This window comes from Oncorhynchus gorbuscha, linkage group LG07 (assembly GCF_021184085.1).
Source record: "Oncorhynchus gorbuscha isolate QuinsamMale2020 ecotype Even-year linkage group LG07, OgorEven_v1.0, whole genome shotgun sequence".
In the NCBI taxonomy this organism is placed as follows: domain Eukaryota; kingdom Metazoa; phylum Chordata; class Actinopteri; order Salmoniformes; family Salmonidae; genus Oncorhynchus; species Oncorhynchus gorbuscha.
Window position 1 is genome coordinate 25,569,326 of NC_060179.1, and position 12,926 is coordinate 25,582,251.

The 12,926-nt window shown below is 40.1% G+C and overlaps 1 protein-coding gene across 1 annotated transcript in view; it reads left to right on the top strand.

The window, feature by feature from the left end:
- Positions 1–12,926, top strand: part of prex2 (phosphatidylinositol-3,4,5-trisphosphate-dependent Rac exchange factor 2) — a 256,124-nt gene that overhangs the window by 149,445 nt on the left and 93,753 nt on the right. The window contains 2 exon segments of the mRNA XM_046355953.1: positions 11,948–12,170; positions 12,342–12,549. Coding sequence (XP_046211909.1) covers positions 11,948–12,170; positions 12,342–12,549 — 431 coding nt within the window.

Sequence of the window (12,926 nt, forward strand, 5' to 3'; positions counted from 1 at the left end):
GTGTGTGAATGTTTACGTAGAGAGATGTGAATGTGAATGTTTACGTAGAGAGATGTGCATGTTTACGTAGAGATGTGAATGTGAATGTTTACGTAGAGATGTGAATGTGAATGTTTACGTAGAGAGATGTGAATGTTTACGTAGAGAGATGTGAATGTGAATGTTTACGTAGAGATATGTGAATATTTACGTAGAGAGATGTGAATGTTTACATAGAGAGAGAATGTTTACGTAGAGAAATGTGAATGTTTACGTAGAGAAATGTGAATGTTTACGTAGAGAGATGTGAATGTGAATGTTTACGGAGAGAGATGTGAATGTTTACGTAGAGAGATGTGAATGTGAATGTTTACGAGAGAGATGTGCGTGTGTATGTTTACGTAGAGAGATGTGTGTGTGAATGTTTACGTAGAGAGATGTGCGTGTGAATGGTTACGTAGAGATGTGCGTGTGAATGTTTACGTGGAGAGATGTGAATGTTTACGTAGAGAGATGTGAATGTTTACGTGAGAGATGTGCGTGTGAATGTTTACGTGAGAGATGTGAATGTTTACGTAGAGATGTGCGTGTGAATGTTTACGTGGAGAGATGTGAATGTTTACGTGATGTGAATGTTTACGTGGAGAGATGTGTGTGTGAATGTTTACGTTGAGAGATGTGTGTGTGAATGTTTACGAGAGATGTGTGTGTGTGAATGTTTACGTAGAGAGATGTGAATGTTTACGTAGAGAGATGTGAATGTTTACGTAGAGAGATGTGCGTGTGAATGTTTACGTAGAGAGATGTGTGTGTGAATGTTTACGTAGAGATGTGTGTGTGAATGTTTACGTAGAGAGATGTGAATGTTTACGTGGAGAGAGAATGTTTACGTAGAGAGATGTGAATGTTTACGTAGAGAGATGTGTGTGTGAATGTTTACGTAGAGAGATGTGTGTGTGAATGTTTACGTAGAGAGATGTGTGTGTGAATGTTTACGTAGAGAGATGTGAATGTTTACGTGGAGAGATGTGTGTGTGAATGTTTACGAGAGATGTGTGTGTGAATGTTTACGTAGAGAGATGTGCGTGTGAATGTTTACGTAGAGAGATGTGTGTGTGAATGTTTACGTATAGAGATGTGTGTGTGAATGTTTACGTAGAGAGATGTGAATGTTTGTAGAGAGAATGTTTACGTAGAGAGATGTGAATGTGAATGTTTACGTAGAGATGTGAATATTTACGTAGAGATGTGAATGTTTACATAGAGAGATGTGAATGTGAATGTTTACGTAGAGAAATGTGAATGTTTACGTAGAGATGTGAATGTGAATGTTTACGGAGAGAGATGTGAATGTGAATGTTTACGAGAGAGATGTGAATGTTTACGTAGAGAATGTGAATGTTTACGTAGAGAGATGTGTGTGTGAATGTTTACGTAGAGAGATGTGAATGTTTACGTAGAGAGATGTGCGTGTGAATGTTTACGTGGAGAGATGTGAATGTTTACGTAAGAGAAGTGAATGTTTACGTAGAGAGATGTGCGTGTGAATGTTTACGTGGAGAGATGTGCGTGTGAATGTTTACGTAGAGAGATGTGTGTGTGAATGTTTACGTAGAGAGATGTGAATGTGAATGTTTACGTAGAGAGATGTGAATGTTTACGTAGAGAGAGATGTGAATGTTTACGTAGAGAGTGAATGTGAATGTTTACGTAGAGAGATGTGAATGTGAATGTTTACGGAGAGAGAAATGTGAATGTTTACGTAGAGAAATGTGAATGTTTACGTAGAGAGATGTGAATGTGAATGTTTACGTTTACGAGAGATGTGTGTGTGAATGTTTACGTAGAGAGATGTGAATGTTTACGTAGAGAGAATGTTTACGTGAGAGATGTGAATGTTTACGTAGAGAGAGTGAATGTTTACGTAGAGAGATGCGTGTGAATGTTTACGTGGAGAGATGTGTGTGTGAATGTTTACGTAGAGAGATGTGTGTGAATGTTTACGTAGAGAGATGTGAATGTTTACGTAGAGAGAATGTTTACGTAGAGAGATGTGAATGTGAATGTTTACGTAGAGAGATGTGAATGTGAATGTTTACGTAGAGAGATGTGAATGTTTACGTAGAGAGATGTGAATGTGAATGTTTACGTAGAGAGATGTGAATGTTTACATAGAGAGATGTGAATGTGAATGTTTACGTAGAGATGTGAATGTTTGTAGAGAAATGTGAATGTTTACGTAGAGAGATGTGCGTGTGAATGTTTACGTAGAGAGAGATGTGTGTGAATGTTTACGTAGAGAGATGTGCGTGTGAATGTTTACGTAGAGAGATGTGTGTGTGAATGTTTACGTGGAGAGATGTGCGTGTGAATGTTTACGAGAGAGATGTGAATGTTTACGTAGAGAGATGTGAATGTTTACGTAGAGAGATGTGTGTGAATGTTTACGTGGAGAGATGTGAATGTTTACGTAGAGAGAGATGTGAATGTTTACGTGGAGAGATGTGTGTGTGAATGTTTACGTTGAGAGATGTGTGTGAATGTTTACGTAGAGAGATGTGAATGTTTACGTAGAGAGAGAATGTTTATGTAGAGAGATGTGAATGTTTACGTAGAGAGATGTGAATGTTGAATGTTTACGTAGAGAGATGTGAATGTTTACGTGGAGAGATGAATGTTTACGTTGAGAGATGTGTGTGTGAATGTTTACGTAGAGAGATGTGTGTGTGAATGTTTACGTAGAGAGATGTGAATGTAGAGAGAGAGACGTAGAGAGATGTGCGTGTGAATGTTTACGTGGAGAGATGTGTGTGTGAATGTTTGTAGAGAGATGTGTGTGAATGTTTACGTAGAGAGATGTGAATGTTTACGTAGAGAGTTGTGTGTGTGAATGTTTACGTAGAGAGATGTGAATGTTTACGTGGAGAGATGTGTGTGTGAATGTTTACGTAGAGAGATGTGTGTGTGAATGTTTACGTAGAGAGATGTGTGTGTGAATGTTTACGTAGAGAGATGTGTGTGTGAATGTTTACGTAGAGAGATGTGAATGTTTACGTGGAGAGATGTGAATGTTTACGTAGAGATGTGAATATTTACGTAGAGAGATGTGAATGTTTACATAGAGAGATGTGAATGTGAATGTTTACGTAGAGAGATGTTTGAATGAATGTTTACGTAGAGAGATGTGAATGTTTGAGATGTGAATGTTTACGTGGAGAGAGATGTGAATGTTTACGTAGAGAGATGTGTGTGTGAATGTTTACGTAGAGATGTGAATGTTTACGTATGAGATGTGTGTGAATGTTTACGTGGAGAGATGTGAATGTTTACGTAGAGAGATGTGAATGTTTACGTAGAGAGATGTGCGTGTGAATGTTTACGTGGAGAGATGTGCGTGTGAATGTTTACGTAGAGAGATGTGTGTGTGAATGTTTACGTAGAGAGATGTGAATGTTTACGTAGAGAGATGTGAATGTTTACGTAGAGAGATGTGAATGTTTGTAGAGAGATGTGAATGTTTACGTAGAGAGATGTGAATGTGAATGTTTACGTAGAGAGATGTGAATGTGAATGTTTACGTAGAGATGTGAATGTTTACGTAGAGAAATGTGAATGTTTACGTAGAGAGATGTGAATGTGAATGTTTACGAGAGAGATGTGAATGTTTACGTAGAGAGATGTGAATGTGAATGTTTACGTAGAGAGATGATGTGTGAATGTTTACGTAGAGAGATGTGAATGTGAATGTTTACGTGGAGAGATGTGAATGTTTACGTAGAGAGAAGTGAATGTTTACGTAGAGAGATGTGAATGTTTACGTGGAGAGATGTGTGTGAATGTTTACGTAGAGAGATGTGTGTGTGAATGTTTACGTAGAGAGAATGTGAATGTTTACGTAGAGAGATGTGCATGTTTACGTAGAGAGATGTGAATGTGAATGTTTACGTAGAGAGATGTGAATGTGAATGTTTACGTAGAGAGATGTGAATGTTTACGTAGAGAGATGTGAATGTGAATGTTTACGTAGAGATATGTGAATGTTTACATAGAGAGATGTGAATGTGAATGTTTACGTAGAGAAATGTGAATGTTTACGTAGAGAGATGTGAATGTGAATGTTTACGGAGAGAGATGTGAATGTTTACGTGGAGAGATGTGAATGTGAATGTTTACGTAGAGAGATGTGCGTGTGTATGTTTACGTAGAGAGATGTGTGTGTGAATGTTTACGTAGAGAGATGTGCTTGTGAATGTTTACGTAGAGAGATGTGCGTGTGAATGTTTACGTGGAGAGATGTGCGTGTGAATGTTTACGTAGAGAGATGTGAATGTTTACGTAGAGAGATGTGCGTGTGAATGTTTACGTAGAGAGATGTGAATGTTTACGTAGAGAGATGTGCGTGTGAATGTTTACGTGGAGAGATGTGAATGTTTACGTAGAGAGATGTGAATGTTTACGTGGAGAGATGTGTGTGTGAATGTTTACGTTGAGAGATGTGTGTGTGAATGTTTACGTAGAGAGATGTGTGTGTGAATGTTTACGTAGAGAGATGTGAATGTTTACGTAGAGAGATGTGAATGTTTACGTAGAGAGATGTGCGTGTGAATGTTTACGTGGAGAGATGTGTGTGTGAATGTTTACGTAGAGAGATGTGTGTCTGAATGTTTACGTAGAGAGATGTGAATGTTTACGTAGAGAGTTGTGTGTGTGAATGTTTACGTAGAGAGATGTGAATGTTTACGTGGAGAGATGTGTGTGTGAATGTTTACGTAGAGAGATGTGTGTGTGAATGTTTACGTAGAGAGATGTGTGTGTGAATGTTTACGTAGAGAGATGTGTGTGTGAATGTTTACGTAGAGAGATGTGAATGTTTACATGGAGAGATGTGAATGTGAATGTTTACGTAGAGATGTGAATATTTACGTAGAGAGATGTGAATGTTTACATAGAGAGATGTGAATGTGAATGTTTACGTAGAGCAATGTGAATGTTTACGTAGAGAAATGTGAATGTTTACGTAGAGAGATGTGAATGTTTACGGAGAGAGATGTGAATGTGAATGTTTACGTAGAGAGATGTGAATGTTTACGTAGAGAGATGTGTGTGTGAATGTTTACGTAGAGAGATGTGAATGTTTACGTAGAGAGATGTGCGTGTGAATGTTTACGTGGAGAGATGTGAATGTTTACGTAGAGAGATGTGCGTGTGAATGTTTACGTGGAGAGATGTGCGTGTGAATGTTTACGTAGAGAGATGTGTGTGTGAATGTTTACGTAGAGAGATGTGAATGTTTACGTAGAGAGATGTGAATGTTTACGTAGAGAGATGTGAATGTTTACGTAGAGAGATGTGAATGTTTACGTAGAGAGATGTGAATGTGAATGTTTACGTAGAGAGATGTGAATGTGAATGTTTACGTAGAGAAATGTGAATGTTTACGTAGAGAAATGTGAATGTTTACGTGGAGAGATGTGAATGTGAATGTTTACGGAGAGAGATGTGAATGTTTACGTAGAGAGATGTGAATGTGAATGTTTACGTAGAGAGATGTGTGTGTGAATGTTTACGTAGAGAGATGTGAATGTTTACGTAGAGAGATGTGCATGTGATTGTTTACGTGGAGAGATGTGAATGTTTACGTAGAGAGAAGTGAATGTTTACGTAGAGAGATGTGCGTGTGAATGTTTACGTGGAGAGATGTGTGTGTGAATGTTTACGTAGAGAGATGTGTGTGTGAATGTTTACGTAGAGAGATGTGAATGTGAATGTTTACGTAGAGAGATGTGCATGTTTACGTAGAGAGATGTGAATGTGAATGTTTACGTAGAGAGATGTGAATGTGAATGTTTACGTAGAGAGATGTGAATGTTTACGTAGAGAGATGTGAATGTGAATGTTTACGTAGAGATATGTGAATATTTACGTAGAGAGATGTGAATGTTTACATAGAGAGATGTGAATGTGAATGTTTACGTAGAGAAATGTGAATGTTTACGTAGAGAAATGTGAATGTTTACGTAGAGAGATGTGAATGTGAATGTTTACGGAGAGAGATGTGAATGTGAATGTTTACGTAGAGAGATGTGAATGTGAATGTTTACGTAGAGAGATGTGCGTGTGTATGTTTACGTAGAGAGATGTGTGTGTGAATGTTTACGTAGAGAGATGTGCGTGTGAATGTTTACGTAGAGAGATGTGCGTGTGAATGTTTACGTGGAGAGATGTGCGTGTGAATGTTTACGTAGAGAGATGTGAATGTTTACGTAGAGAGATGTGCGTGTGAATGTTTACGTAGAGAGATGTGAATGTTTACGTAGAGAGATGTGCGTGTGAATGTTTACGTGGAGAGATGTGAATGTTTACGTAGAGAGATGTGAATGTTTACGTGGAGAGATGTGTGTGTGAATGTTTACGTTGAGAGATGTGTGTGTGAATGTTTACGTAGAGAGATGTGTGTGTGTGAATGTTTACGTAGAGAGATGGGAATGTTTACGTAGAGAGATGTGAATGTTTACGTAGAGAGATGTGCGTGTGAATGTTTACGTAGAGAGATGTGTGTGTGAATGTTTACGTAGAGAGATGTGTGTGTGAATGTTTACGTAGAGAGATGTGAATGTTTACGTGGAGAGATGTGTGTGTGAATGTTTACGTAGAGAGATGTGTGTGTGAATGTTTACGTAGAGAGATGTGTGTGTGAATGTTTACGTAGAGAGATGTGTGTGTGAATGTTTACGTAGAGAGATGTGTGTGTGAATGTTTACGTAGAGAGATGTGAATGTTTACGTGGAGAGATGTGTGTGTGAATGTTTACGTAGAGAGATGTGTGTGTGAATGTTTATGTAGAGAGATGTGCGTGTGAATGTTTACGTAGAGAGATGTGTGTGTGAATGTTTACGTATAGAGATGTGTGTGTGAATGTTTACGTAGAGAGATGTGAATGTGAATGTTTACGTAGAGAGATGTGCATGTTTACGTAGAGAGATGTGAATGTGAATGTTTACGTAGAGATGTGAATATTTACGTAGAGAGATGTGAATGTTTACATAGAGTGATGTGAATGTGAATGTTTACGTAGAGAAATGTGAATGTTTACGTAGAGAGATGTGAATGTGAATGTTTACGGAGAGAGATGTGAATGTGAATGTTTACGGAGAGAGATGTGAATGTGAATGTTTACGTAGAGAGATGTGAATGTTTACGTAGAGAGATGTGTGTGTGAATGTTTACGTAGAGAGATGTGAATGTTTACGTAGAGAGATGTGCGTGTGAATGTTTACGTGGAGAGATGTGAATGTTTACGTAGAGAGAAGTGAATGTTTACGTAGAGAGATGTGCGTGTGAATGTTTACGTGGAGAGATGTGCGTGTGAATGTTTATGTAGAGAGATGTGTGTGTGAATGTTTACGAGAGAGAATGTGAATGTTTACGTAGAGAGATGTGAATGTTTACGTAGAGAGATGTGAATGTGAATGTTTACGTAGAGAGATGTGAATGTGAATGTTTACGTAGAGAGATGTGAATGTGAATGTTTACGTAGAGAAATGTGAATGTTTACGTAGAGAAATGTGAATGTTTACGTAGAGAGATGTGAATGTGAATGTTTACGGAGAGAGATGTGAATGTGAATGTTTACGTAGAGAGATGTGTGTGTGAATGTTTACGTAGAGAGATGTGAATGTTTACGTAGAGAGATGTGCATGTGATTGTTTACGTGGAGAGATGTGAATGTTTACGTAGAGAGAAGTGAATGTTTACGTAGAGAGATGTGCGTGTGAATGTTTACGTGGAGAGATGTGTGTGTGAATGTTTACGTAGAGAGATGTGTGTGTGAATGTTTACATAGAGAGATGTGAATGTGAATGTTTACGTAGAGAGATGTGCATGTTTACGTAGAGAGATGTGAATGTGAATGTTTACGTAGAGAGATGTGAATGTGAATGTTTACGTAGAGAGATGTGAATGTTTATGTAGAGAGATGTGAATGTGAATGTTTACGTAGAGATATGTGAATATTTACGTAGAGAGATGTGAATGTTTACATAGAGAGATGTGAATGTGAATGTTTACGTAGAGAAATGTGAATGTTTACGTAGAGAAATGTGAATGTTTACGTAGAGAGATGTGCGTGTGTATGTTTACGTAGAGAGATGTGTGTGTGAATGTTTACGTAGAGAGATGTGCGTGTGAATGTTTACGTAGAGAGATGTGTGTGTGAATGTTTACGTGGAGAGATGTGCGTGTGAATGTTTACGTAGAGAGATGTGAATGTTTACGTAGAGAGATGTGAATGTTTACGTAGAGAGATGTGTGTGTGAATGTTTACGTGGAGAGATGTGAATGTTTACGTAGAGAGATGTGAATGTTTACGTGGAGAGATGTGTGTGTGAATGTTTACGTTGAGAGATGTGTGTGTGAATGTTTACGTAGAGAGATGTGTGTGTGAATGTTTACGTAGAGAGATGTGAATGTTTACGTAGAGAGATGTGAATGTTTACGTAGAGAGATGTGCGTGTGAATGGTTACGTGGAGAGATGTGTGTGTGAATGTTTACGTAGAGAGATGTGTGTGTGAATGTTTACGTAGAGAGATGTGAATGTTTACATAGAGAGATGTGCGTGTGAATGTTTACGTGGAGAGATGTGTGTGTGAATGTTTACGTAGAGAGATGTGTGTGTGAATGTTTACGTAGAGAGATGTGAATGTTTACGTGGAGAGATGTGTGTGTGAATGTTTACGTAGAGAGATGTGTGTGTGAATGTTTACGTAGAGAGATGTGTGTGTGAATGTTTACGTAGAGAGATGTGCGTGTGAATGTTTACGTAGAGAGATGTGAATGTTTACGTGGAGAGATGTGTGTGTGAATGTTTACGTAGAGAGATGTGTGTGTGAATGTTTACGTAGAGAGATGTGTGTGTGAATGTTTACGTAGAGAGATGTGCGTGTGAATGTTTACGTAGAGAGATGTGTGTGTGAATGTTTACGTATAGAGATGTGTGTGTGAATGTTTACGTAGAGAGATGTGAATGTGAATGTTTACGTAGAGAGATGTGCATGTTTACGTAGAGAGATGTGAATGTGAATGTTTACGTAGAGATGTGAATATTTACGTAGAGAGATGTGAATGTTTACATAGAGAGATGTGAATGTGAATGTTTACGTAGAGAAATGTGAATGTTTACGTAGAGAAATGTGAATGTTTACGTAGAGAGATGTGAATGTGAATGTTTACGGAGAGAGATGTGAATGTGAATGTTTACGTAGAGAGATGTGAATGTTTACGTAGAGAGATGTGTGTGTGAATGTTTACGTAGAGAGATGTGAATGTTTATGTAGAGAGATGTGCGTGTGAATGTTTACGTGGAGAGATGTGAATGTTTACGTAGAGAGAAGTGAATGTTTACGTAGAGAGATGTGCGTGTGAATGTTTACGTGGAGAGATGTGCGTGTGAATGTTTACGTAGAGAGATGTGCGTGTGAATGTTTACGTAGAGAGATGTGTGTGTGAATGTTTACGTAGAGAGATGTGAATGTGAATGTTTACGTAGAGAGATGTGAATGTTTACGTAGAGAGATGTGAATGTTTACGTAGAGATGTGAATGTGAATGTTTACGTAGAGAGATGTGAATGTGAATGTTTACGTAGAGAGATGTGAATGTGAATGTTTACGTAGAGAAATGTGAATGTTTACGTAGAGAAATGTGAATGTGAATGTTTACGGAGAGAGATGTGAATGTGAATGTTTACGTAGAGAGATGTGAATGTGAATGTTTACGTAGAGAGATGTGTGTGTGAATGTTTACGTAGAGAGATGTGAATGTTTACGTAGAGAGATGTGCATGTGATTGTTTACGTGGAGAGATGTGAATGTTTACGTAGAGAGATGTGCGTGTGAATGTTTACGTGGAGAGATGTGTGTGTGAATGTTTACGTAGAGAGATGTGTGTGTGAATGTTTACGTAGAGAGATGTGAATGTGAATGTTTACATAGAGAGATGTGCATGTTTACGTAGAGAGATGTGAATGTGAATGTTTACGTAGAGAGATGTGAATGTGAATGTTTATGTAGAGAGATGTGAATGTTTACGTAGAGAGATGTGAATCTGAATGTTTACGTAGAGAGATGTGAATATTTACGTAGAGAGATGTGAATGTTTACATAGAGAGATGTGAATGTGAATGTTTACGTAGAGAAATGTGAATGTTTACGTAGAGAAATGTGAATGTTTACGTAGAGAGATGTGAATGTGAATGTTTACGGAGAGAGATGTGAATGTGAATGTTTACGTAGAGAGATGTGCGTGTGTATGTTTACGTAGAGAGATGTGTGTGTGAATGTTTACGTAGAGCGATGTGAATGTTTACGTGGAGAGATGTGTGTGTGAATGTTTACGTGGAGAGATGTGTGTGTGAATGTTTACGTAGAGAGATGTGTGTGTGAATGTTTACGTAGAGAGATGTGTGTGTGAATGTTTACGTAGAGAGATGTGCGTGTGAATGTTTACGTAGAGAGATGTGAATGTTTACGTAGAGAGATGTGCGTGTGAATGTTTACGTAGGGCCTACGACAGAGGTTTCACAAATAAATGTTTTTAGCATGCTGAGCATACCCCGCAGGCACCTAGCATATTAACACACAGAGATGCTATCAGTCACTTAGTTAGTACGCAGACCAGGGGAGCATGGCTTACAGTAGAGAGTTTTGGTGGCGTGCAGATTTATCTTCCTGTTTTCCATGGTTGTGTATGAGATTTACCGTGCAGCCCAGGGGACGTATATATTCATTTAAACAATATAGTATTTATATTGTCCAGGGTAATGTATCTGACAGAAGACATTTCCTCTTCTGGTTTCAATGGAAACTGCCAAACCACAGCACACTATGATGGATCTCTCTATTTGTCCGGTGTTAGTTCTGCATGGACGTGATGTGAATGTTGGATATTGCTGCTTTGTCGGAACTAGAAGCACAAGCATTTCGCTACACTCGCATTAAACATCTGCTAACTATGTGACAAATACAATTTGATTGGACTTGAATGGGGAAAAACAACTCGGAAACACATACACAAGCATGCTACTGAGATGAAATTATACGGAGGAAGAAGGTCGAGCTTCTTGAATCTATACCCCTCCATAGAACATCTCAGTAAAGGAGAAGAGCTGTTCAATGTCACCTGTTTAAAGTACTTCATCAGACTGTGTGCAATAATTCTCTGGTTTCAGTGAAATCACCAAACCCAGCATTAAACATAGTTTTACTTATGAATGAGTGCGTTGATAGGTGATGTTTTTCAGGTTCAGAGTTGCTCAGACTTGTAAATACTCCACATAAACACAGACTCTGGTTGTTTGTTAGGCGCATTCTGTTTCCTGTGTCCAGACGTTGATGATTGGCTAATGGCTGAAACATTGAACATAAATCAAAGGGTTGCAGAGAGGAATGTAAATGATTCTGACAGGGGTTTTCTGACCAGCTTATTACTGCTTAGTCTGTATCCAGAGACCGAAAGAGACCGAGCTCGGATTCAAGTAACTTGTAAGATTCCTGGAATCGGGAGGACATAACGAATCCCCAAACAGGGATTTCTGGAAAACTTGGAAATTTTGATCAACTTGGTGTAATTTTGCAATCCTGAAGAGAGCATCACCAAAGCATTGTTAAATGCTTAACTCCCACCATCTCTCTCTCTCTCCTCCCTCCATCTCTCTCTCTCCTCCCTCCATCTCTCTCTCCTCCCACCATCTCTCTCTCTCCCCTCCCTCCATCTCTCTCTCTCTCCTCCCTCCATCTCTCTCTCTCTCCTCCCACCATCTCTCTCTCTCCTCCCACCATCTCTCTCTCTCTCTCCACCCACCATCTCTCTCTCTCTCCTCCCACCATCTCTCTCTCTCCTCCCACCATCTCTCTCTCTCTCCTCCCACCATCTCTCTCTCTCCTCCCACCATCTCTCTCTCTACTCCCTCCAGTTCTCACGGGTGTTGAAGAACAGGGCGTGGCCCACCTTCAAGCAGGCCAAAACCAAGGTGTCCCCGCTCCACAGCAGCGACTTCTGCCCCACCAACTGCCATGTGAACGTGATGGAGGTGTCCTACCCCAAAACCACCACCTCTCTGGGCAGCGCCTTCGGAGTGCAGCTGGACAACAGGAAGAGTTCCACCCTGGAGAGAGGAGGTCGTAACGCCGAACAAGGTGAGAGCATGGCACTAAGCACTGACCTCCGACCCTAACCCTGGAGGGGGTGGGGGGGGGGGCAGATAGCCTAGTGGGGTCAGAGATGAGGCCAGCAACTGAATTTCTTGTAATCTTGCTAGGATGCCAATGCCCATTGTAGTGCTGCGTTTAATTCTGACCGTCTCCCAGGTAAGCTGAACCCCATGGTGTACGTACAACACACCATCACCAGTATGGCAGCTCCGTCAGGTCACAGTCTGGGTCGTACGGAGGGTCACGGCCTCCGCTTCCTGCTCCGGGAGGATGACCTGCTGGTCTTGGACTCCTACCAGAAACTACTAGGCAAGCTGACCACGCTGGTGAAAGAGATGGAGGGCCACGCCTCACAGATACACGAGTGAGTCTGACAACACACACGTACACAGCTATGTGCAGACACACACACGTACACAGCTATGTGCAGACACACACACGTACACAGCTATGTGCAGACACACACACGTACACAGCTATGTGCAGACACACACACGTACACAGCTATGTGCAGACACACACACGTACACAGCTATGTGCAGACACACACACGTACACAGCTATGTGCAGACACACACACGTACACAGCTATGTGCAGACACACACACGTACACAGCTATGTGCAGACACACACACGTACACAGCTATGTGCAGACACACACACGCGCGTGTGCACGCCTGCCTTGCACGTACGTGCGCATGGTGCGCTCACACACAGCATTACTCAGAAGCATTTTGTTT